The sequence below is a fragment of the Eptesicus fuscus genome, chromosome 17 (assembly GCF_027574615.1).
Source record: "Eptesicus fuscus isolate TK198812 chromosome 17, DD_ASM_mEF_20220401, whole genome shotgun sequence".
NCBI classification, from domain to species: Eukaryota; Metazoa; Chordata; class Mammalia; order Chiroptera; family Vespertilionidae; genus Eptesicus; species Eptesicus fuscus.
In genome coordinates, this window is record NC_072489.1 from 16,315,607 (window position 1) to 16,338,328 (window position 22,722).

Genomic DNA, 22,722 nt, shown 5'->3' on the forward strand with positions numbered 1-22,722 from the left:
GTAAAGTGCTCAGTGTCTTGAATGTAGCCAGCTCTCCCTAAACTTGAGCTACCATCGTGGTGTCAATTATCCTCACCTCACCTCTTTGTCATTCACGTTCCTGCTTTCCCTTTGCGCCTCAGCAGCACCCTGTGTGCCTCAGGTCTGCCCACCAGGGGGCCCCACACACTGCTCTTCCTGCCCTGCTCTTTCCTGCTTGCATGGGCAGCCAGCCCCTCGCCTCAGTACCTCTCGTTTTCCTCTGATGACAGCTCTGTCTCCTCTCCACCACTGCTCCCTCTTCATCCCAAATATCTTGGCCTCCTGCCCCAATTCTTCATTCATTCCACAAATAGTTACTGAGCACCTACTACGTGCCTGCCAGGTTTCATGCTGGGGGTTGAGGATACAAGAAGAAAGATGAGATACCCTCTGCCTTTAAGGAGTGCACATCTAAAGAGGCTTGGTGGAGAGGTTCAGCGGCAGAGGGAGCCCTGACCTGGGCTTGGGGATGGGAAGGCTGGAACCAGACTGCTCTTGGGCTGGAAAATGGGCGTTCCTCACATTCCATACTCCTACAAATCACTTGAAAATCTGAAAATGTTAAGATCCACACGAGACTAATCTTTTCAAACAAATTAATCAATTCAAACACCTCACACCATATGCTTCAGTCCTCACCCCTAGTATCCTCAGCCTCTCACCCCAATTTCTCATCCCCTATGCCCAACCCTTTAGCCCTTCACCTTCATATCTCAGCTTCTCTTTTAAGAAATACTGCAGTCATTGATTTAATCTGTGGTTCTTAATCCTTTTTTTCAGCTCCTAGACACAGGAGGGATGGGACAACATGGTTTGGTGGGGAGTAGTTCTCACTGGGGATGGATCATATCAAATTTTCTGTGGTTGTGATTTGATGTGCCTTCAGGAGAGAGAAGGGCATCCCTCACCTGCTCCTAAATTTAGGAGTTGCTTATATAAATTTTTTCATTTGTCTTTCTTTCTCTTATATTTTTTAAAATATGTATATTTTTATTGATTTCAGAGTGAAGGGAGAGGGAGAGAGAGATAGAAACAACAATAATGAGAGAGAACCATTGATAGGCTGCTTCCTGCATGCCCCCCACTGGGGATTGAGCCCGCACCCCAGGCATGTGCCCCTGACTGGGAATCAAACCATGACCCGGTTCATAGGTCGATGTTCAACCGCTGAGCCCCGCCAGCCGAGCCCCTTCTCTTTTCTATCCCCATTATAACATTTCCTCACTAGTTTCAAATGCCTCACCACAAATACTTTTCTCAGAGTCCTTGGAGAGAGGCCATGACCTCATCACCCCTAATTCTCCAAAATTAGTCATAGAATCTTAAAGTTGGAGGGCACCACAGAAGCCACTGGTCCAATGAGTTTCAAACTTCTCTCAGGGACTTTTTTTTTTTTTTAAGTCAGGGACTCTCTCCTTCAACAAAATCTTATGTGGAACCCCAATATATGTTGAGCAGCTGCTAGGCCATGGCCATGTAACTGGTAGGGTGCTGTGTACTGTGGATTGAAAAACCCTTCATGGGCACAAAACTGAATTCTCTTCAAATCTATTTTACAACATCCCCTAACAAACAGGTAACTATTCTTTGTTCCCAAGAGTGTCCGCCCCCTTGCATGTAAGCACCTCATTTTCAACTGCTCGTTTTCCTCATGTTTGAAGAATAAGTACTTTTATTCTCTAAAATTGCATTCCAAGGTTAGGGCGGGAAGCTCCTCTCATTCAGGGCAGTCCCAGGGTGTAATTTTCAGAGCCTTCGAGGAGAAAGATCGGGCAGAACGGCGGAGGGTCCCCCCCAGCGGGCCCTCCAGTGATGATCAGGGCATCTATTTCCTGTGTAATTCCCAGCGCCCGGCTCAGCTCTGCGGCGCGGCCTGAGTGCTGGTGCTGCCCAGGGGACTGGCTGCAACCGGAACAGCGCAGCTCCCGGACCCCAGGAGGTTGCCATAGATACTGAGGCGCAGGGAGCTAGTGAACTCGTTATTATTTAAATGTATCTCTCCTCTAATTGCTGTGGGGTAGCTGGAGGTTGTGTGGGTGCTGTAGCAATGGGGATCAAGGAGGGTGTGTGTTTGTGTGTAAATTGCCACTGTGGCCACGTCAGAGTCTGAGCTGTCGAGAGAGGGAGGGAGTCAGGGAGGGCGAAGGGAGGTAGACCTGGAAAGGAAAAAGGAGAGAATGATTTGAGTTTCCTTCTAATGGTGTCAATTCTAATTTTCCACTTTATTTGGATGTTTCACAGAGAGGCAGTGCCAAGCACACAGTAGGCAGTTGATAAATTTTGTTGAAAGGAGGCTGGGTCTACTTACTCATGACTGAGGCATTCCTGAGGCTTCACCCCGATATTTTCCTCATCACTCTTGCTTTTACCCAGAAACTCGATGCGAAGTGCTTTATATGGTTACTCTAAAACACCTGCCATAGCTCTCCCCTCTCTCAGCGGGCACGTGGGAGAGGTCAGGGGTGTGGCCCTGTGTGACGGTTCCCCGGGGTCCCCTAGGGGACTCCAGGGCAGTCCTGAGTCTGTGCTCCTGCTTGTTCTGACCGCTCTGTCTTTTCACTCCACCTTGTGATAATGAACATAAAGTTTCAGCATCTGGAGGTCAGGAGCCAAGTCGCCTTGAGGGCTTGGGAAAAGCACATTGATGCTTAACTAACAGGCAGGCCCTGTTTGGGAATGCACTCGGCCTTTACGGTGAACGACAGAAACTCCTGACTTACTGTCACTCCCATGTAGACCATCGCACTGCCCCACGCTGGGACGTGAAACCAGGCTCTCACCCGGGTTCAAGATAGGAAGTGGCCTCACTCCTCGGCGCCTTACTTCCTGTTGCCTGGGGAGGGGTGGGGCACGGTGTTCTGTCACCTCAACCCTTTCCTTCTTGGTCCTTTCTGCCCTCCTCCCAGGCAATCTGTTAAAGCTCCCCTCTCCTGTTTGCTTCATGCTCCCCACTGGGCAGTCTGGGTTTTCGGACTAGCCCCCAGGACGGTTGGGTAAGGACAGGAGCCCTCTTGGGGAGCTTCGCTCCACCCACCCCCTCAGGGAGGTGGCCTCGGAGGCTGGGAGGACTCTCAGCCTCCCAGCTGCCTGCAGCAGGCAAGCCAGCCTGCTGACAGCGGAGGCCTGACTCCCAGTGGGCGACCTGCTGTAATCAAGACTGAGCCGCAGCAGTTGGCTGAGCTCCGTCTGCCCAGTTGGGGCTGGTCCCTGACTTGGGGTATAGAGGTCCGGGCAGGTCAGGAAGCTGCCCAGCCAGGTTCCCCTCTACCTAGACAGTTCTGTGCGTGGGTCCCACCATGTTCTGACAGCGGGGGACAGAGGAAGGGATGGTAGCTGCCTCTGCCAGCGCCCCGGGAAGTTCATCCCACAAATATGTACCGAGGTCTGGGGCTGGGTATACATACAACGGTGAACAAAGGAGGCAGAGACCCTGCCTACTGGAGCCTACAGTTTGGTGGGGAGGCAAATAGGAAGCAAATAATTACAGCTCACACTGTTCTAATTAAGAGCCAGGTCCTGTTCTGAGTGCTGCGTGTGCCTTGGCCCATTTAATACTCACAACGCCGAGAGGTAGATACCACCATTCCTCCCGGCGTTCAGATGATGCACTTGAAGTTGGGGACGAATGTGTGACTTGCCCTACATCACAGCGCTGGTCAGAGGCCAGCGAGTTGCCCAGAAGTCAAAGCCGGGCAGCCTGACCTGAGCTCACTCTTCAGACAGCCTGGCTCCAGCTCTCCCAGTAAACGGACCATCGCAAAGCGCGATGAGCGCCATAAAATGAAAACACGGGGTTGTCCTGCGAGAAAATGGGAATGTTTTCTCCTCCCGTCCACTGGCCCGTCTAGCCCACACAGCACGGAGCCCTTTCTGTTCGTTTCCATTCCATCCCTTTCACGGCTGGCCTGAGAAAGGACGTCTCCCCGCTGTCAGGTCGGCGTGCAGCGCGGCCGCGTTCCACCTGCATCCTTGGCCCGGCCTGGTCGCCCTGAACGAACTGTGCCTGACGGCTCTCACCTAACCGTGATCCCGCTGCTGGCTTACGCAGGGCTCGGCTGCCCGCTTCCCGAGGGGAGGCCACCGGGAGCGGGTCTGCACGGCGGGGAGCGTGCAGCCGGACTCGGACTTTTGACCTTGGCCTTCTCCCACGTCGCTGGGACCCGGGCTGGGGGCTTGGGATCGAGCGCGGGGCCCCGCTAGGGAGCTCGGAGGTCCAGAGCCCTGCACGCCCCCAGCACCAACACACGGCGCGCCCTGGCGGGGTCCGCCCGGGGACGAGCCCGTCGGCCGCCCACCTTCCCGTTCCCTCCCGGTGGCGGGTGCGGGGACCCCTCCCCTCCGCTCCCAGCGCGCCCGGCCCAGCGCGGGCGGCTCCCAGGCGGGGCGGGGCCGGCGGCAGGAGGCCCCTCCCCGGAGGCGGTCCGGGGGCCGGCGGGGCTGGGGGCGGGGCGGCGGGCGGCGCGGGGGTGTCACTCCCTCCTTCGCTCTCCCCGGTAAAGTCTCGCGGTGCTGCCGGGCTCAGCCCCGTCTCCTCCTCTTGCTCCCTCGGCCGGGCGGCGGTGACTGTGCACCGACGTCGGCGCGGGCTGCACCGCCGCGTCCGCCCGCCCGCCAGCATGGCCACCACCGCCACCTGCACCCGCTTCACCGACGACTACCAGCTCTTCGAGGAGCTCGGCAAGTACGGCCGCCCGCCGCCCGCGCGGCCCCCGACCCTGCCCCCGCCGCCCGGGCGCTATGCGGCTCCTCGCCCCGCCCCCCAGCCCTGCACCGGCCGCTGCGGCGCCCCCTCGGCCCGCCCCACCCCCAGCCTTTCCCGCCCGCCGCCTCCGGGGCCCCCTCGCCCCCAGCGCCCTGTCCCGCAGCCCCCTCCGCGCCCTGCAGCAGCTGCCCGGGCTGCTGCATCCCGCGCCGCCGCGGGGACTGCAGCCCCCGGACCGCTCCTGGGCGCCCTCCAGCCCCGCCCCTCCCGCACCCTTCAGACGCCCCGCATCCCGAACCCGGCTGCTCCCCGTCCCCTCCCCACCCTGCGCAGGAGCTCGCACAGCACCCTGTCCCACGTCCCACGCGCCTGGCACTCGGGACCCTCCCGGCCCTGCAGCTCCAACCCCGCTGCGGTGCCCTGGTGCGGGGGGATGTTGGGTGCCCGGCCCCGCCCCCCGCCGGTGCCGCTTCCAGGATCCCTGCCCCGCTGCGGGGCTGTGCTGCAGTACCCCCGTCCCCTCCCCCCATCCCTGCAGTGGTCCCGGGAGCCGCGCGCGCCACCGCCGCATCCCCCTCCCCTCCGCACTGAGCTGGCCGCTGCAGCAGCCCCGGCCCCCCCACCCCCACCCGCAGCGCCGAGCCGGCCACTGCAGCCCCCGCCCTGCCCGCCCCCCTAGACGTTTCCAGAGCTGGAGAGTGCGAGCTCCCTTTTGGGAGGAGGAGAGTAGAGGAAAATAAATACCACGGGGAAGGGGAAGAGGAAGGGGAAGGGGAGCTAAGGATGAGACCCACAACTGGATCCCCTCTTCCCGAGCCGCCAGTGGAGCCGGGATGCAGTGGGCTGCAGACGGTGGTGGGAGATTTGAGCCTCACTTTCCGCACCTTTCCGATGGTTGAGGGAGATTTCTCTCTCCGGGGGTTATACCCTCTTTCTAATCTCTCCTTCCCCTACCTTCAACTGTTCCTGCTGAGAGCAGGGCAGGGTCTCTGGTCCCCTCCCTGGTTCTCTTGGCTGGACTGCAGGGCTGTCTTGTGATGCAGCAGGTGTGTGTCCTAAGCATGCCCACCAGCTCCTGATGTGCAGCCTGAGGCTGGGGGTGTGGCTTTGCCCAGTGACTAGACGTGGGGGTGGGAGTGGGGTCGTCCCCCACACATCTGTTCAGTGTCATGCAGTGGCCACATCTTCTGCCCCATGTTGGATAGTGCTGGTCACTGTGCTGGTGTGTGTGTGTGTGTGTGTGTGTGTGTGTGTGTGGTTTTGACTAAAGGTTGATGGGAGCATCCCTGTCCTCAGACCTGAAGCATGTCTGTGTTACTCTGCTGTGCTCCGTGTCCCAGTTCTTTCCCCCTTCTCCCTCCAGGGGTGCTTTCTCTGTGGTCCGCAGGTGTGTGAAGAAAACCTCCACGCAGGAGTATGCCGCAAAAATCATCAATACCAAGAAGTTGTCTGCCCGGGGTGAGTGTTCCCCAGCTTGGCCTCTCCCTGGGGTGTCTCCGAGGGTTATGGCTCCCTCTGAAGATGCTCTAGGAGTTGGGGCTGTGCGTTTTAGCACTTGGAGCAGAGTTGGGATTTCGGGGTGGGTGGACGTCGAAGCCCGGGAGGGAGCTGCATGGGAAACCTGAAGGGCTCAGGTAGATGCGTGAAGAGGATGTCAGAGATGTGGGTAGCTGCAGGGAGGAGCGGTCCCTGAAGGCTCAAGGAGCTTGGTTTTAAAGAGAGGGGGGGGGGGGCATTGGGAGTGTTGGGCAGCATGGAATGGAGAGCTCTTAATTTGGGGCATTTGGAGTTTGTGTGTTTGGGGCAATGGTAGCCACTCCCGGTCTGTCCTCGTCCCGGTGCCCCCGTGGTGACTTAGGATGGAAATGCAGTAAGTGAACAGCTCTGACAAATCAGCCTCCCCCTGCCCACCAGGCGGCAGAACAGACTCCCAAGGGAAGGGAATCTGTAAACACCAGAGGAGGCAGCTACTGGCGAGGGCTTCTGGGAACAAATCCTGCCAGATGAACTTGATTGCTTTTTTGATCAAATTACAAAGTTGGTGGTGCAGCAGCAGATGCAGTCTGTCCTGGGTGGAGAGCGATGCCTCATGGTCTGGAATTCTCAATGGCCTGGTCTGGGTGGGAGCAGCGTCGCCTCGGGGTCTGAGGACTAAGGAAGGGCCAGGCCTTAGAGCCTGGCTGGTGAGATCCTCCTGAGCACCTGACAGTTCCTGAAGCCAGGAGGGTCAGGCCCCGGCTTTCACACCTCGCACCTACACTCCCTGAACCTTGTGTTGGGTGCTTGCCAGACTCACCTCATCTGATAGGTATAGGCTCAGCAGTGTGTGAAGTGCCCTGTGAACAGGTCTGGTGAGTACAGAGGTATGTGGATGGGTTAGGTCATCGAGCGCTGCAGGGTGCAGCAGGGGGACACATTTTATGAGCTTCAGAGCAGGGAATTGGGGCTGGGCAATGGGATGCCTTAAATACATCAGGAGCCAGGGCAGATGCCTGGGGGCAGACAGGGGAAGAGGAGGCTATCGCTGGTCACTGACCCAGGCATCTCTAGGGTAAGAGATGTAGTAGATGTCCCCACGCTTTGGAGAAACGAGACAACTCCACAGAGAGGACAGTGGGCTTCTGTCATGTTGACAGTTGTCCTGGGACCTGTTTAGCAGGGTGTCCACCTCCTGGCCGGGAGGGCCTCTCTCCATCCCCACAGGCAGAGCTTGTCTTGCTTTCTCCCAGCCCCCATCTCTTGCTGCTTCTCTACATTGGCTATAAAGTTGACTTATTTGTTTGTTTCCTTTCTCTCTGGGTACCTTGAATTGGAGGCAGTGGTTACCATAGAGATATGTGGGCAGTCAGATGCACTCCTTCCCTGGGGTGCAGGGAGGGGAGGGGACGGCGCGGTGGGCTGTGCTCCTTGGCAGACATCCTCTGGCCAAGGATGCAGGGTGCGGGCAGAGGTGGCCGCCTGAGAGTGCTTACCTTCCCGTGTCCACACAGCAGAGCCCTGGTGTGGTCTGGTGTCTCCAGTTCATCGTGTCATGCTTTGCTTTTCCTCACCTCACCAGTGTCCTCTGACCCAGGGGCGAGGGACGGAGAGATGACTGGGAGCCCAACTCTGGGGTGTGGGGATCGCTGGTGAGGTGGCTTTGTAGAGCGGCCTGCCTCGGGCTGTCATTTTCTACTCCCTCCCTCCCCACCCGAACTTCTCTGACCTGGGTAATCATGTCTCCTTCCCATCCTCACCTCCTCTCAACCTTGTCCTGCCTTTCCCAACTGATAATCATTCTTTCCCTGCCCAAGCTGGCTGAGGTTTGATTTCTCTTTGATTTTTTTTTTCCCCCCTCAAGAAGGAAATTCTTGTGTAAGATCATATGCTTCAGACAGCAACTCCCCCTCTCTTGAGATGGTTATGCCAAGACTGGGGCTCTGTCGTATGGTTTGTGTGCCAGGTTAACTTTGGGACAGAGGCCTTCTCCTGGCTGATAGGCACAGATGCCAACAAGAGGGGTCAGGAATGTGTAAGTGCCAGCACTGTCTGGAGGTGGGAGAGTGGGAGGGTGTTGTCTTGGAGATGGAGGGAGCAAGCCAGGGGCTGTGCTGTAGGTGTGGGCGTCAGGGATGTGAGCTCCCGGAGAGGGTTGGGCCAGGGGGCCCACTAGGCTGGTGCCCACGGGGTTAGGGAGTGAAGGCCGTGGCTTCCTGCAGCCTCTCAGTTTACGCTGTATATTTTATAAAGGTGCAGCAGCTGGGGCTGGGTTTCACTCGTCGCTGTCTGTCTGTCTAGGGCTCCGCAGGTGTTGGATTTCTGTGTTTGGGAATGTGGTGGGTCCAGCAGGGTCACTGGAAGGGTCTGGAGGGGCTTGCGGTGTTTGCTGAGCGTCCCTGCCTGTTCTCTTTCTTGTTTGTGAGAGGCTATCGAGCTGCTGCTCCTTGGCATTCAGGATGAGGCGGCCCAGGAGGCACGGGGAGGGATCACCTGGTCTGCTGGTGGGTGGATCTGGATGGAATCCTTCCTTCGCCCGGTTGTTTCTTATCATTGTGGCCTCAGGCCCATGTTGGTGGCTGGGTTGCGAGGTAGGGAGCTCGTGTGGCTGTCCATTGCCCACTGTCCTTGTGGCCCTGTCTACGTAAAGTCACTGAGAGTCACATAACGTCACTCCGTTTGCTTTGGGACAGCAATAGGTGTGGAGTTGGGGCTCTTACGGGGACCCGTGGTGCCAAGCTGAGCTCTCTGCGAGGCTGAAGGAGGCATTTAAAATAGGCTTGGATGCAGGAGCTAGTGGGCCAGGTGATGGCAATGATAAGTCGTTATTTTAAGATTTAAGAGCACCCCCCCGCCCCCAGGAGCCTGAGCCCTTATGTCTTTTTTTATTTTTAAATCTTCATATTCCCTTATCTTTATTCATATGCATATAGATTTTCACCTCGTGGTGCATAACATTTTTATATCCTGCTCTCTTGCTTACATCCAAAACATTGCCCCATATTGCTACAGTTGAAGGGCAAATGGTCCTTCCCTTCTTCTACATAGTTTAGGATTTATTCTTGGAACAATTAACATCTAAGAAACCTCTGTATTTGGACCATTTATCTTCATTCCAGTTGCTTTTACTATGATGGATACTTGGCCTTACTAAGAGATGCTACCAGGAGCAATATTTGAAATCTGTACAGCACTTGCTATATTTGTTTGTTTGTTTGTTGTTTGTTTGTATGTATGTATGTATGTAGTCTGGCTCAGTGGATAGAATGTCGGCCCATGGACTGAAGAGTCCCGGGTTCAATTCTAGTCAAGGGCACGTATCTCGGTTGCAGGCTCGATCCCTGGCCCTCGTTAGGGTGCATACGGGAGGCAACTAGTCGATGTGTCTCTCTCACATCGGTGTTTCTCTCTCTCTCTCTCCCCTCCCTTCTTTCCTTCCACTCTAATAATTGATGGAAAAATATCCTCCGATGAGGATTAACACATGTTTCTCTTTAGTCTGTATATCCTATGTGAAGTAATTTCTATCGAAGCTAAATGTAAACCAAAGCTTTCCTCTTCTAGCGACCTGGGAGGTGACAGAAGGGGCCATATCTGTTCTTCACTACATATGGGCAGGGCCTTGCAAAGTGCCTGATCCATACAGAGCATCCGTGTGTTGAATGAATAGGTTAAAAGGACTACATAGCCCATCATGGTTGCCTTTTGGCTTTGGCTCTCAGGAACCTCATGGCCAAGTTGCTGGGACCCTTATACCCTGGTATTGTCTCGGGTTCCCCATTTTTGCTCCATGGAGCCAGCCTGTAGGCCTGACGGAACTGTTGGGAGAGGACAGATGAGAGCAAAGACCTGTGCTTGGGACATCATGCAGGTTGGAGAGGTAGGAAGACAGTGTAGCTTAGGATTCCCTGTCATTAATGGCCTTCTAGGGCAGTGTGGGAACGTCTCAGAGCAGTGACTTTCAGTTTTAGAGTATATAAGGATCACCTTGCGTACTGGTGAAAATGCAGGTTCCTGAGCTCCAGCCACAGAGATTCTGCTTCTGGGCGTCTGGGGTGGGGTTCTAGAATCCACATGCAGGTGGTCCCTGAGCCATGCTCTAAGAAATGCCATCTAACATCAGCGACAGCAGTGACAATTGCTCTGGCCATGCTTTCTGAGATTTACCAGACACATGTTAACCCAGCCTTCTCCAGGTGGCATCTCTGCCGGTATGTGGCCATCTGCGCACAAGGGCTGCTCTGTGAATTGGGGCCTCCTCCTGAGCTCCCAGATTGGGGTGTCAGTCCATGTTCAAGGCTATGGCAAGCTGAGTGCCTGGGGTTGTGGTATGTTGGCCACCAGAAGGGCAAAGGCTGTCCCTTTCTGGGTCCAGCTGGCCCTGGGGACTGAAATAGGATCCCCCCGGGTGGTGCCAGCTGAGAGTCCCCACCCCCTTAGTGTTGGCCTGAGTAGCCCCCATGACATTTGTGTCCCCTGTGGTATCTCCAAGTGAGACTTTCCTGTTAAGGATCTGGGTGAAGTGAGGGGAGGGTGAGGCAGCGATGGGCGGGGGAGAAGGAAGAGAAATCTGGGCAGCCCTGGAATGCTGGGGCCCGGGGACTTGTGAAAGCATTTAAGGAGGTTGTACACAAAACCATGCTTTCCTCCTAAGGATAAAACAGGCCGTTTTTGGTTTTTTTTTGACAGAGACATGGACATCCTGTATATAAGTGAGTGGGCTCCCCTGACTCTTCCTCCCAAGGGGATTAGGGAGCAGCCGGGAGGTCCCTTCTCTGTGCCGAGCTTCTGCTGGGCCGGCTTCGTACAGTCATGCTGTGAGCTGGTGACTTAGCTCACGCAGCACTGGCCTGCCACCTGCCCTCCCGTCCACCTTCCCAGAGTGACTTTGGGCGCTGGCATCGTGGGGTAGGGGATGGACGTTGGAAGGTGGTCCCGTCCCGTTAGGCGAGGCCCCCTGCCTTCTTCCAGCTGCTTGTTCTGGTCCCTTGTCAGAGGCTGCGCCCAAGCTTCCAGGCTGTGCTGAAACCCTAGAAGCGAGCGGCTGACCCCGTTCTCCGCGGAGGCTGGAGACGGGGAAGGAGAGGAGTGGGTGTGGTGGGCTCTGCCCCCATCTCTCTGTTTGCCGCCCTCCGGGCAGCCCTGGCAGGCGACAGGGCCTGACCCCATGGTGCCGAAAGCGTGGTGACAGGAGGAGATGGGCACTTTGCACCTCTTGAGTGCCTCTCAGCGGAGGCCCTTCATCATCTTCCCATGGACAGACGGGTCCGCCCCTCCCTGGGCCGGTGGGGAAACCAAGGCACAGAAGTGCTGTTTGCTGTGAGCCGTTAGGTGCGCCAATGGTCTGGCCAGTGTTCGGACCCCAGCGTACTCAAGTGATGTGGTCTTCGCTGCCCCGCGGCTCCTCCCTTGAAAACACAGTTTCTGGGTATTTTGTTCCCGCGATGAATCCTGATAGGTCACGTCCACACCTCTCCACGAGGCCCGGAGCTCTGAGCCCAGTGGAGCCAATCTCTCCTTTCTGCTGGCGGAGGCCTTGCAAGATCTTGGTTGTACCCACGTGTCTGGGTACAGACCCCTTTACGGCGGGGGGAGTTCCAGCCACTCCCCCCAGCACCATCTCTACTTCCTGGGCCCCAGCAGCTTCCCATCTGCTCCCCTCTTTTCTCCTCCCTTTCCCCTCCCCCCCCCCTGCTTGCTGCTGCCCTGGGAGGAGCTATTTTTAGGGGCTGCTTCCTGGGATGTTTTACTTGGGGCTGGTTACCATGAAGGAAATGTCACCAAAACAGTGGGCACAGGCTGCCGGCACCCAGAGCCTTGCTGGGGGCATGGAGAACTCAGCGGCTGACCCTGTCCTGGCCCTTGAGAGTGTCCAGCGTGTCCAGAGGCAGAACCTTGCCTTCTTGGGGCTTGCTAGGGACCCCATGGGGATTTTCTCCGTCCAGGCTGGTTTGGGAGACTTCTTGCTGTGGGACACTTCTTGGCACCTCTTCCCTTTGCCTCCTTAGTTAAAGCAAAGCGGGGCTCAGGGCTTTGTGTTGCCGCTTAAAACCGCTCGAGTTCGGACTGGAGAGAAGGGAGGATGCCAGCGTAGAGGACAGAGCCCGCTGTCCACGTGGTGCTCACGTGCACATGCCAGCCCTGGCCTCTTGTAGTCACAGCCCGCAGCTGGCTCCCCGGTGTGTGGGTGTGAAGGAAATAGAAGCCGTGCCCCCTGCTCTTACATGGTGGCCAGACTTCGCTTTTAATTGGAGACTTTGCACCTTTATCGTGAGATTCAAAGAGGAAGGGGTGTGGCGTCGCCGGGTCGGGGTGAGGTCAGTGGGATTGTGGTTTGGGATTGCCTCCGGTCAGTGCCCAAGGCCAGGGGCTGTTCATAAGGAGCCGGAGAGTGGGGATTATGACACCAAATCCCTACCATGCCCTTGTTTCTACTTCTCAGAGTAGATGCCGGGGGGCTAGGAAGACGGGGAGCCAACCCCCAGATCGAGCACCTGGAATGGACGGGGCTTTAGAGAGCTGCTCAGGGTCTCGTGAGGGCCACAGGCACAAACCTTTGAAATTCCCTTTGAAAAGTCAAGGGCGTCATTGAGATTGGATTGAGGAGGGTCTGCACAGTCAGGGCGAGGGCTCTGGGTCCTTTCCCACTTACGGGAGGTTGTGTGTTTAGGTGGCAGCAGCATCTTATTTGAAACTAGTGCTGGCATTTGTGGTTTTAGAGAAATGTCACCAAATCAGCGGGCAGGTCCCTGCAGGGCCCCTGACCCTGTGGGGGAAGGAACGTGCACGTGGAGGGGGCTCCTCTCCTGGGGTCCTCGGGAAGAGCTGGTCCGAGGGCTCTGCACGCCCCGTGGCTGCAGGCTGTCTCCTCGCAGTCTGCTTCCTCTCTTCTCCCTCCCTGGGCACAGCTGATCCCTCTTTGCTGCCCTTTCTGTGAAGGGTGCCCGTCCTTTGTGGAGCCCCGGACCAAGTCTTGAAGTGCTTGGGCAGAAGGCAGGAGAGGCGAGGCCTGCAGGGACCCTCTGCCCTAGGTGGGCTGCTGGGCGGGGCCTGCAGCTGGTCCCCGATAACAGCTGCTTCTGCTTTCTGCTCCTGTTGCCACCTCTGCTTTTGAGGGGGGGAAACCTTGCAGAGGGCTGTGGTTGGAACTGGGCTGAAGGCCGGCAGGGGTGGGCCTCTCCATGGCAGTAGCACACAGGCAGGCAGGAAGTGGCCCTGTGCAAAAGCGGGAAGTGGCTGTTGTCAAACAGGAAGGGGGGGCTGGGCCGTGGGGAGGGGGGCGGGGAGAAGCCTGGTGGAAAGGTGGGCGGGAAGGTCAGCCTTGGAAGGTCGAGGCTGTCCCCTAGGAGCAGCGAGGTCAGTGGTCACGGGAAGGAGGTGTGTCTCAAGGAAAGAGGCTGCTTTTGTGACAAGAGCAGCTAGTGGGTGGGACCACCTTGGGTAGTTGAGCCAGAGCCTGGACCTACCGCTGTGGACCAGGACAGTTCAGTGGCCTCGTCCCTTTTGAGGTTGGGGATGCTGTGTTTGGCCGGGACAGCCTTTGGCGTTGGGAAAGATGCTCTACCCACCAGACTTGTTCCTGAATCCTGCTGCTGCGGGGGTGGAGCCCTGCTTTTCCCCAGACATGGACCAGCCCTGGAGGGGGTTACAGGACAGAAAGTGTGTGGAAAGGGGACAGGAGACAAGAGCTGGAGAGGCGGGGGTGCTGGCCGGTTGTGCGTGGTGGAAGGAGGCAGGGGAGAGTGTGGTAGGCAGAAACCGCGGCTCATTGAGCAGAGCTGGATGGCAGGGCGCCACAGCCAGCAAGGCTGGAGCTGCGGAAGAGGAGGATCCGCAGGCAGCGGTGCTTCCTGGGCTCTGCTCTCTGAAGAGCCCTGTTGCTAACCTTCACCTGCAGACTGTGGGCCCGAGGGGGGGAGGAACCCCCCCCCCCCCAGGACGGCTGGCGGAGCCTGTCAGAGGGCTCAGCTGGCGTGCTGTGTGCCTGACTGTCCAGGCTGAGGGAGAGGAACTCTCTCAGTGTCTCTGGTAACAGCCATGGCCACAACGCCCTGTCTGAGAGGCCTTCCTGTCGTATCACCGGGCCCTGGGGAAGGAGGCTCTCTGTGTGTGCCCTGCACCGTGCTGACCACTTGCTCAGTTACCTCATTTAATTCACCTCTGTTTTATTTCATTTTTATTTTTGTAATATATTTTTATTGATTTCAGAGAGGAGGGAGAGGGAGAGAGAGAAACATCAGTGATGAGAGAGAATCATTGATCAGCTGCTTCCTGCACACACCACACTGGGGATCGAGCATGTAACCTGGGCATGTGCCCTGACCGGGAATTGAACCGCAATCTCTTAGTTCATAAGTCGAAGTCGATGTTCGACCACTGAGCCACACCGGCCGGGCATCACCTCCATTTTATTATTATTATTATTGTTGTTGTTGTTTTTAGTCCTCACCCGAGGATATTTTTCCATTGATTTTTTTTAGAGAGTGGAAGGGATGGGGAGAGACACAGAGAAATATCGATGTGAGAGAGACACATCGATTGGTTGCCTCTAGGGCCAGGATGGAGCCTGCAACCAAGGTATGTGCCCTTGACCAGAATCAAACCCTTCAGTTTGCAGGCCGATGCTCTATCCACTGAGCCACACCGGCCAGGGCCGTCACCTCCATTTTAGAAGTGAGGACACTCTTCCCAAACTAATGTGCCTGGCTCACTGTCTCACCTCCTTTGGTCCTAATCAGATGCCACCTCCTTGCTGAGTCTTTCCCTGACCACGCTCCCCTTCCCTCTTTTATTTTTCTACATAGCACTTGCCACAACATCGGCCACGCCATCCACTTCTTATTGTCTGACCCTCCCTCCGACCCAGCCCCACTAGGGTATCAGCTCCATGAGGGAGGGCAGAGATTTTTGTCTCTTTTGTTCATGGCCGTATCCCCAACATCTAGAACGGGGCCTGTCACAGAGCAGGCCTCAGTGCATATTTTTTGAATGAATGAATGGGGCTCAGGTGGGTTTAATAACTCGCCTGACATGGCACCGCCGGGACTTGATCTGGGGCTGTTGGACTCCAAACCTGATGAGTTAATGGCGGTATTCCATGGCCAAGGATCAGAGCAAGGACCAAGGCTCAGCCCAGGGTTGAGAGAAGACACAGGCTTCCCCCAGAATGGGGGGCCTGGCTCCTTGGCGTTAGGGCCAAACTAAGTGACCGAGAGGGGCCCTCTGGACCCTGGGCAGCTCCTTCGAGGAGCTGGGAGCATGCATCTGCCTCTCTGCTCGGCCCACTCTGAGTCATGAGAAAGCCAGAGCGCCCTTATTTTTAGTGCTGTTGCTGTTGTGGGACTGTAACCATTAGCCAGTAAGAGACTTAAGGGAGGAGATAAACATTAATCTTCTGGGCCTTCCCTCAGCTGCCACCTCCGCATAGTAAGATGCTGTTCTGCACCTGCCCAGGCAACCAAGCCCAAGGGCTGGGGGTTGGAGGGTGGTCAGGTGAGTGGTCAGAAAGCGAGCTGGCAGGTCCGCAGCTTTGGGGCTGGCCAGCGTGGGACCTCCAACCCCAGGTCCGGGGGCAGGAGGAAGGTGGGTCAGCTCTGACATTCCCCCAGCCAGATCTGGAAGAGGCAAGCCCCCCTGCACCAGGCAGGGCGATCGCTGTTTCCCCGACGACCTCACCTTCTGAGAGTCCCCGGGACGGAGGGCCCCGGGCGATGTGGGAGCCTGGGGTTACCTGGGGTTCTCCTGGCTACAGCCTGGTCAGTGTTCATGCCGCACCCGAGGATGGGAAGGAAGGCCTGACCCAGATCTTTGGGCAGCTGGGATGGATTAGCTGGGCAGCAGGAACTAATCTCTGCCTGTCCCTACCTCCTTCGTGCACAAAGCAAAGCTGTCGTTACAGGGAACATTTTGCACAAAGCTGGGGGTGGTTGGTGAAACAGTAAATGTGAATTCCTTCTAGTCCACCATCCCTACCTTGTCTCAGAAAACATTGGCTCGTGGGCTATAGGGCCTCAGGCAAGTTATTTAACCTTCTCTGGGCCTCAGTGTCAGCACCGTGGCACCTCACCAGGAGGAGGGTTGTGGGAGTCCCGGGAGGCCTTACCGAGGCTCTTGCTGTTGAGTAGAGGTGGGTGGGCAGAAGCCCCTGGCAAGGGAGGCAGCAGTTGCTTGACAGGTGTGACGTGAAGGCATCTGCCTGGGCCAGGAGATGTTGGGGTGACCTGGACTGTGTTCCCCAAAGCCTGGAGTTTTTACTCGATGCTCTCACTTTTCTTTACCCTGTCGTCATAGCATAGCGACGGAGAAAGGGGGCTCAGACCCACTGTCTGTGTGACCTTGGGCAGTTACTTGAACTGTTTAAGCCTCCGTTTCCTCATTTGTAGTGTAATGGAGCTAATCAGATCCCCTACCTCACAGGATTTTTGTAAGGATAAAATAAAATAATCCATGCCTCTGCCTGGCATATAGTAAATGCTTAGTAAATAATAGTTTTTACTGCTGTAGTTGATGTTATTGATAAACACTTATTAAGCCCCTGTTACAGCAAGAACTCCAGAAAGCACCACTCAGAAAGGTCCTGCCCCTTGCCCTAGCTGGATAGCTCAGTTGGTTAGAGTGTCATCCTGATACACCAAGGTTGTGGGTTCGATCCCCAGTCAGGGTACAGACAAGAAGCAACCAAGGAATGCATAGATAAGCAGAACAACAGGTAAATGTTTCTCTTTCCTAGATCTCTCTCTGAAATCAATCAATCAATCAATCAATCAAAAGAGCCTGGCTGGTGTGCTCAGTGGATTGAGTGTGATCCCATGGACCAAGAGGTCCCGGGTTCAATTCCTGATCAGGGCACATGCCCGGTTGCAGGCTTGATCCCCAGTAGAGGGGTGTGCAGGAGGCAGCCGATTGATCTATCTCTCCCTCTCCCTTCCTCTCTGAAATCAATAAAAATATATTTTTTTAAAAAGATGTATCTGCCAGCTCTGGCCAGTGTGGCTCAGTTGGTTGGAGCATCGTTCCATGCATGGAAAGGTTGCGGGTTCGATTCCTGGTCAGGGCACATGCCTGAGTTGTAGGTTCGATCCCCAGTTGGGGCACGTGCGGGTGGCCATCGATTAATGTTTCTCTCTCACATTGATGTTTCTCTCTTTCTCCCCCCTTCTTCCCCTCTCTCTGTAAAAAAAAATCAATAAAAACATATCCTTGGGTGAAGATTAAAAATAAAAAAGATGTATCTGCCTGGTGTAGAAGTAAGCTCGCAATAAATGTTGCCTCTTATTTTTTCAAATCAGCATCACCTTTGTTGTCAGCACCATTATGTTTTAGGGTTGCTGTGAAGACTAAAGTAGAAAATATATGCAACTCCTGGCACAGTGCCTGCTCATATAGTAGGTGCTCCATAAAACTTAGCTATTAGTAGCATTTCTAACAAGAAAGAGGTTTTGGACACCCTGGCCCAAGGAAAGCCCTGCAGTAGTGGAAAGAGTACCAGAGCTCAGTTGAAGACCTGGATTCAAATCACTCCCTAGCGGGCGGCGCTTTCCTAGGCCATTTCCTCACCTGGAAGAGGTGGTCACAATGCCTGTCTCCGGGATTGCTGGGACTTGCTGCATTGACTCAGCAAATTGTCAAAGCGCATAGTTGGTGCCTAAGATTTGAACGAGTATGAATAGCCAGGTGGCCACAGATAGAAAGTGTGGTTGATGGCTTTTGGTTTTTCTCCTCTGCTTTTAGATCACCAGAAACTAGAACGTGAGGCCCGGATATGCCGACTTTTGAAACATCCGAACATCGGTAAGTGCACTTACGTACGAGTACTGTATTTTGGGGGCGTTTTGTAGCAGGGGCTGGAGAACAGAGGTTCGCTGCTTTTTTGTATATGGAACTACCTCTGACCCTGGGCCTTCGCCCGGTGTCTTGTTTTTCCCAAGTGAGAAAGCAGCCGTGTCTTGCTCAGAATTCTGGGGCGTTCTCGTGTTGAGACCTGGGTGTCTTCATGCCTGCGGTGCCGTCTCGGGGCTGGGATGTGAGATGTCGGAACAGGTTGCACACTCCGTTTCTTCCCTACTCCTCCTGTCTTTGGGCCGAGGCCCAGGGTCCTCAGTGTGTGAGGCTCTGGGCTGGTGTCCCTCGCCAGGGCCCTCCACGGCCGTCGTGAAAGGGTCCGGATTTTGTTTCTGGACTTGAAAGAGTTTTGTTCCTGTTGCAATGTCGTGCACACTCTGGGGGTTTCCATGGTGCCCCTGTTTGTATTCCCCAGAGCCGGGGAAGCAAGCCGCCCACCCGCCTGGCTTGTCCGGAGAAGGGACGGCAGGAGCCACGTGGATGGGGAAGGAGAAAAACGAAGAGGATTTCTCCCTGCTCCCACCCTGACGTGGGGGACAAGAGCACATTGTTGGTTGTTCTATAGCCTGAGGAGGTTTGCCTGCCACAGCCCACTCCGGCTCAGTTTTACATTGTTCAGCTGAAATAGTCTCTGCCAAGAGCGTTGGCCCTGATCTGGCGCTTCTCGCAGGGAGGACAGAAGCTGGGCAGGCTGCAGCGTCGGAGCAGAAACCCCGGTCTTGGCTTGAGGCAGAGCAGGGAGCATCTCCTAGGTTCTCCCTGAAAGCCCTGAGTCATCACACAAAACATGTGTTCCGTGCTCCTCAGGCACAGCCTAAATATCGGGGCTCCCACGGTGCCCCGGAGGCCGCCCGCTCCGCGCTGCCGTGGCCAGGCCCGAGAGGCGACCTGCCGGAGCGTGATGCTTCCTCAGCGCCTGGCTTCCCCGGTCTGGGGCCCGAGTGCTTCACGTGAGCGGTTGCGTGGGAGAGCCGAGGTCGTGCTCCAGCCCGAGGGGAGAGGAGCAGCTCCGAGGTAACCGGAACCCCAGCCATGCAGGGCTTTATAGATCACAATCAGCAGCTTGGGTTACACCCGAAGCAGATTGGCATAGCCAGTGCTCCGCTCTGCCCGGCGCGGGGCGCGCCACGGAGCCAACACCTCTCAGCCGGCCGGTCCTGGGCTGGGAACGGCGGGGGCTCCTGGGTGACCTCGAAGTTAGGCTCACACCCGAAAACAGCGCCGGGGGCCCGTGTGGCCGTGCGTAGGAGAGACGCGACGCAGAGGCACACCTAGGACCGCAGTCACAAATCCAGGCGTGTTTTGTTTTGGCTGGCTCCGTGGTCTAAAAATATTTTTTATTATTTGCCAGTCAGTATTTAAAAGTGAGATTTCGCCTTTTGGAAGGATTCTGTTTCCTAGTCTTTCGAATCGGGAGGCTTGGTTCTGCTGAGCCCACTTCTGTGGGTGCTCAGAATCAGCTGGGGCTGGGCCGTGGCGGCCCCCTAGCCCACTGGCCGCCGGCCTTGCCGCTCCCTGTCTTCTCACGGGGCACCACCTGTGGTGCCTGTAGGCGCCGTGGGCTTGTGACCTCTGCCCTAGAAGCTCTAGAACAGGAAGAAAAAGCCAGTGGGTAACGAAAGCCAGGCACAAGCACAGAAGCAGGCTGGTGTTCTAATTCCGGGCCTCGGGGTCTGTGGACAGCAACTTCCCCTCCTGATGCTCCGAGTGACCAATTCGTGGAACAGGGACAGGTTGCCCTCAGGAGGAAGGAGAACAAGGGGCGGGGGCAGATGAGGCAGGAGGCAGGGCCAGGTCTGCAGCACCCGCCGCGCAGGCGTGGTTGGCCACATGGTCGGGGCAGGGCGGAAGACAACCCGGAAACAACCAGGGAGGAATCTAACCCGGCCGGTGTGGCTCAGTGGTGGAGCGTCGCCCTATGAACCGGAGGTCACAGTTTGATCCCCGGTCAGGGGTCATGCCCTGGTTGCAGGCTCAGTCCCCAGTGTGGGGCGTGCAGGAAGCAGCTGATGAAGGACTCTCTCTCATCATTGTTTCTATCCCTCGCTCCCTCTCCCTTCCTCTCTGAAATAAGTTTTTAAAAATGGGATTCTAGTTGAAAAAAAGCTTCTAACCTTTAAAAAAAAAACTGTATTCCTAGAAATTAGATGCATACTTTTTGACCTTTTAGACTATACTCGGTTTGATAGCCCCTGCTTTGTACCACCTGCCCCCAAGTCAGAATTAAGGCAGGTGGAGAGACCATCTATCCTAGCCATCTGCTCTGTAGGGAGACAGCAGGACCCAGGAAAGGCCGGGCCAGCCACACTCACTTGTTTAGCATCTGATTGCCTAGAACTGTGCTTGCATTTCATGACTGCTCCCAGGTCCTGAGGGATGTTGGTCTGAGGCCCTATTCTGGGGTCAAGGGCAGGGGGAAGAAAGGGTGAGCCAGGACTGTGTCCTGGGAGAGCTGGCTGGCCAGGCTGTCCGGCTTCCGGTGGGAACCAGGCCTCCTGGAGATGTGGCAGAGCTGTGGGCCCAGGAGGCCAGGGTTGCCATGGATTCTGACCCGGCTTGTGGCAGGAGAGGAGGCAGTTTTGTCCCCTTAATTCACTATTCCTCTCGACTCTCCACTGCTCCATCCTTCCGAGCTGTGGCCCCTTTGGCTCCAGCCTCTTTAACTCCATCCCGCAGGGATACAAGTGGACCCGCCGAGAGTGGTGCAGAGTTGAGGAAGCCGAGAGCACAGAGCTCAGGGCCAAACTCTGGTTGCTGTCAGACTCGGAAGGGGCCTTGGTGCAAGGAGCGAGGCTTCCCCAGCTTTATCTGTTCTGTCCCAGGAGTTAAAAGCCTCTTGGAAGAGCGAACCCTCATGTAGACTGTGGACTCTGGGTGATAATGGCGTGTCGTTGTAGGTTCATTGGTTATAATGGATGTGCCACTCTGGTGGGGGAGGTGGGTAGTGGGGGAGGCTGGGCATATGTGGGGACAGAGGGTATGTGGGAGCCCTGTGTACGGTCTGCTCAGTTTTGCTGTGAACCCAAATCGCTCTGAAAAATAGTCTGCTAATTGTTTTTTTTTAAAGCCTATTGGTGATGAGCTGTGCTGCAGAACCAGAGCCAGCCCAGGAGAGTGGCCAGGGGTGTGGAGTTGAGAGGAGGAGACAGCAGGAGTGCTCACGGTCTAGCTTGAGTGGAGTGTGTCCCGCCTGTGATCTGCCTGCTCCCTGCTCCGAACTCCTCTGATGAATAGACTCCGTCTTCCCTCGTGCTGAGCGGCCCCAGCAGCTTCCCTCCCAGGCCGGCCCTGTGGTTTAGAGCAGCGCTGCTCCAACTTCTTTGTGCTCGCGGATCTGCTAGGGATCATGTTCAAATTCAGATCGGATTCAGGAGGTCTGGGTGGGCCTGAGCGTCCTTGTCCCCGGGTGATGCTCAGGGTGCTGGTCTGTGGACCATCGCCATGGAGACGCAAAGGCCTGTGGCTTGGGCGTCACGTCCCGGTTGGAATGGGGGACTTGCTGGTTAGTAGCTGTGATTTTTTCCCGGCACGTTATTTAGCCCGCCTGTGCCTCCGCCGTGTCATTCGTGCCTCTTTGAGGAGTTGTGAGGGTTCAGCGAGCAGAGGAGGCCGAGGGAATAAATGGAGATGCAAACAGATTCTAACTGCCAGGAGTGATCGCTCCCAGACGCCCGGCCCCAACTCAGTTCGCAAGGTATTTAAGCCCGGCTGCCTTGGGCTCAGGGCCCGTTCAGCTACCAGTAAGTGTAGCAAAAATAGTACCAAAGAAAATGAAGGAAACGTTGAATCGTGACTGAACGGCTCTAAATCCCTACCCACCACTCCTGGGGGCATCCTCCGGCTCCCTCCTGAGCCCCCAGCCACAGGACCTCCTTCCTTCTGTGTTTTTTGCTGTGGGCATTAACAGTGACACTTTTTCAGTACTTTTTGACCACAGTTTGTTAGTTAAAACATGGCATATTGTTGGGTGGGTTTTGAGGGAGGGAGGGAGAGAAACATTGATGTGAAAGAGACATAGCTAATTGCCTCCCACACACAGCCCCAGAGGGGCAGGGATCGGGACTGAACATACAACCCAGGCACGTGCCCTTGACTGGGAATCGAACCTGGGACCCTTCGGTGTGTGGGCCGACTCTAACCACTGAACACACAAGCCAGGGCAGTTGGGTGGTTTTTAAAGAATTGGAAATAGCCACAATATTTGGGTTGTGGCTTTGTCAGTCCTTGAAGATATGAAACATATCAAGTAAAAGTATCTGAGTGGTTTTTTGGCCTGTCCTTCCACCGTCTGTGAAGAGCAGTAATTAGGCTTATCGCCGTCCTGTCATGAACACTACACTCCTTTCCCCGCGCTTCCTGTCTGAGGACGTGTCTGGCCCTCCTTGGCCTTCCTGCCCGCCCATCCCTGCGGATGGGCTGGGTGTCGGGCTGTTTTATTGCACGCACCCATCGCATGCTTTACTTCCTCCTCCATCCTGTGTAAGTGCTGGTTGGAAGGCTGTCTTCCCCGCTCCCCTGGAAGCTCCCGTGGCGGGGCCAGGTCTCTCGTCTTCACAGCTGGATCCGTGGCATGTACAGCCACGCCTGCTTCAGAGAAGGTGCCGAATGGACGCTGAGGAGTGAGTCAGAACGGCCAGGGCTAGTGGGGGCAGGTTGGAGCTCCTGGGCCTGGGAGGATGGAG

General features: G+C 56.1%; 1 protein-coding gene across 5 annotated transcripts in view; it reads left to right on the forward strand.

The window, feature by feature from the left end:
- The first annotated feature begins 4,519 nt into the window (after positions 1-4,519).
- CAMK2G (calcium/calmodulin dependent protein kinase II gamma) overlaps positions 4,520-22,722 on the forward strand; it is a 58,116-nt gene continuing 39,913 nt past the window's right edge. For 2 of the 5 annotated variants that reach the window (XM_054728700.1, XM_054728703.1), the window contains exons 1-3: positions 4,521-4,702; positions 6,087-6,181; positions 17,930-17,989. In XM_054728700.1, coding sequence (XP_054584675.1) covers positions 4,638-4,702; positions 6,087-6,181; positions 17,930-17,989 — 220 coding nt within the window. In that variant the 5' untranslated portion in view covers positions 4,521-4,637. Of the gene's footprint in view, positions 4,703-6,086; positions 6,182-17,929; positions 17,990-22,722 lie in introns of all 5 variants that reach the window. The other 3 variants (XM_054728701.1, XM_054728702.1, XM_054728704.1) reach the window with 2 other exon arrangements.